Source organism: Propithecus coquereli, unplaced genomic scaffold (genome assembly GCF_000956105.1).
Source record: "Propithecus coquereli isolate 6110/MARCELLA unplaced genomic scaffold, Pcoq_1.0 Scaffold113, whole genome shotgun sequence".
Lineage (NCBI taxonomy): Eukaryota > Metazoa > Chordata > Mammalia > Primates > Indriidae > Propithecus > Propithecus coquereli.
Window position 1 is genome coordinate 3460617 of NW_012135303.1, and position 1334 is coordinate 3461950.

Genomic DNA, 1334 nt, shown 5'->3' on the forward strand with positions numbered 1-1334 from the left:
GTACAGTTTGGTGGTGTTAAGTTTATTCGCATTGTTGTGAAACAGATCTCCAGAATGTTTTCCCCTTGCAAAACTGAAACTAAAACTATAAATGCTTCACAAATTTGTGTATCGTCCTTGCATGGGGCCATACTAATCTCTGTATCATTCCAATTTTAGTATATGTCCTGCCAAAGCAAGCATGAGGTATCTTTTATCTCTTACTATTTTTAGCTTTTTTTTTCAATGACTATGAAAGTCTCATTTTCCAGTTTGCCTTTTGAAGAGTGGAGTCTAAGGATGTATTGTCTGAGTCTTGTGGGCATTTAAAATTGTGTTCTCGTTTTTTTATGGCAGTCTAAACAAATTAACAAAATTGTTTTTGGATCATATGTATGGTCACCTTGCAAAGTAGTAATGCTACAAGATTTCACTACCTGCATTTGTATTTAAGATTGCATTGGTAACAAGTTGTACTATTTTAACTGTCATAGACAAATAAGAAAATAACAGAAATGAATTTAATGTATTAGTGCCAAGTGAAGGCCAAATGACCTTCACTGAATGAACATTTCACAGTAGTAGACACAGACAATACTATAGATGAATTAAGTCATCATGAAGCAAAGGATATGCTCAACACAACAGAACCAGGTCGTATCATTCACATGTTCAAAGTGGCCATTTTGTATCTGCAAAATAATGTTATTCTTATCAGATTAATGTTCATTTGAAATCTATATTTAAGTTTTATTTAAGCTAGTAAATTTTCTTTGATTTTACAATGTGTATGGTTTAAGAGCTTCAAGTGTTTAGATAATAGAGTAAAATAATTTAAGTCCACATGGGGAAGTTGAGGGGAGTAATCTATCTACAAACTATTACTAAATTTTATAAAACATTGACCAGACATTAAGTAAGACTAAAGACTGAAAACTAAGTCCTGTAGTTCAGAAGACCTTTATTTGACCTAATTGTTTTTATAAACAGCTTCACAATTGAATGTGACAATAAAGTGTATATTTTTTTCTGTTTGCCTCATAAAGTCTGTGCTATCCTTATTTTTCTTTCTTTCTTATCCATATTTCTTCTGAAGGATGAAGACCTACAAGAAATGGAGGAGTTAGCCCAGAAAATAGAGACTCAGTTTGGCCAATTTTTTGATCATGTGATCGTCAATGACAGCTTGCAAGATGCATGTGCCCAATTGTTGTCTGTTATACAGAAGGCTCAGGAAGAGCCTCAGTGGGTACCAGCAACATGGATTTCCTCTGGTACTGAGTCTTAATGAAGCCTTTTGAGTAATGCTGGAGTTTTAACACTGTATCCTTGTTACAGAGATCTGGAATAACAGC

General features: G+C 33.7%; 1 protein-coding gene across 1 annotated transcript in view; it reads left to right on the forward strand.

The window, feature by feature from the left end:
• Nucleotides 1-1320, forward strand: part of MPP4 (membrane protein, palmitoylated 4 (MAGUK p55 subfamily member 4)) — a 46489-nt gene extending 45169 nt beyond the window's left edge. The window contains exon 22 of the mRNA XM_012655099.1: nt 1076-1320. Within this exon, the coding sequence (XP_012510553.1) occupies nt 1076-1267 (192 nt within the window). The 3' untranslated portion in view covers nt 1268-1320. The remainder of the gene's footprint in view (nt 1-1075) is intronic.
• Nucleotides 1321-1334: the final 14 nt, after the last annotated feature.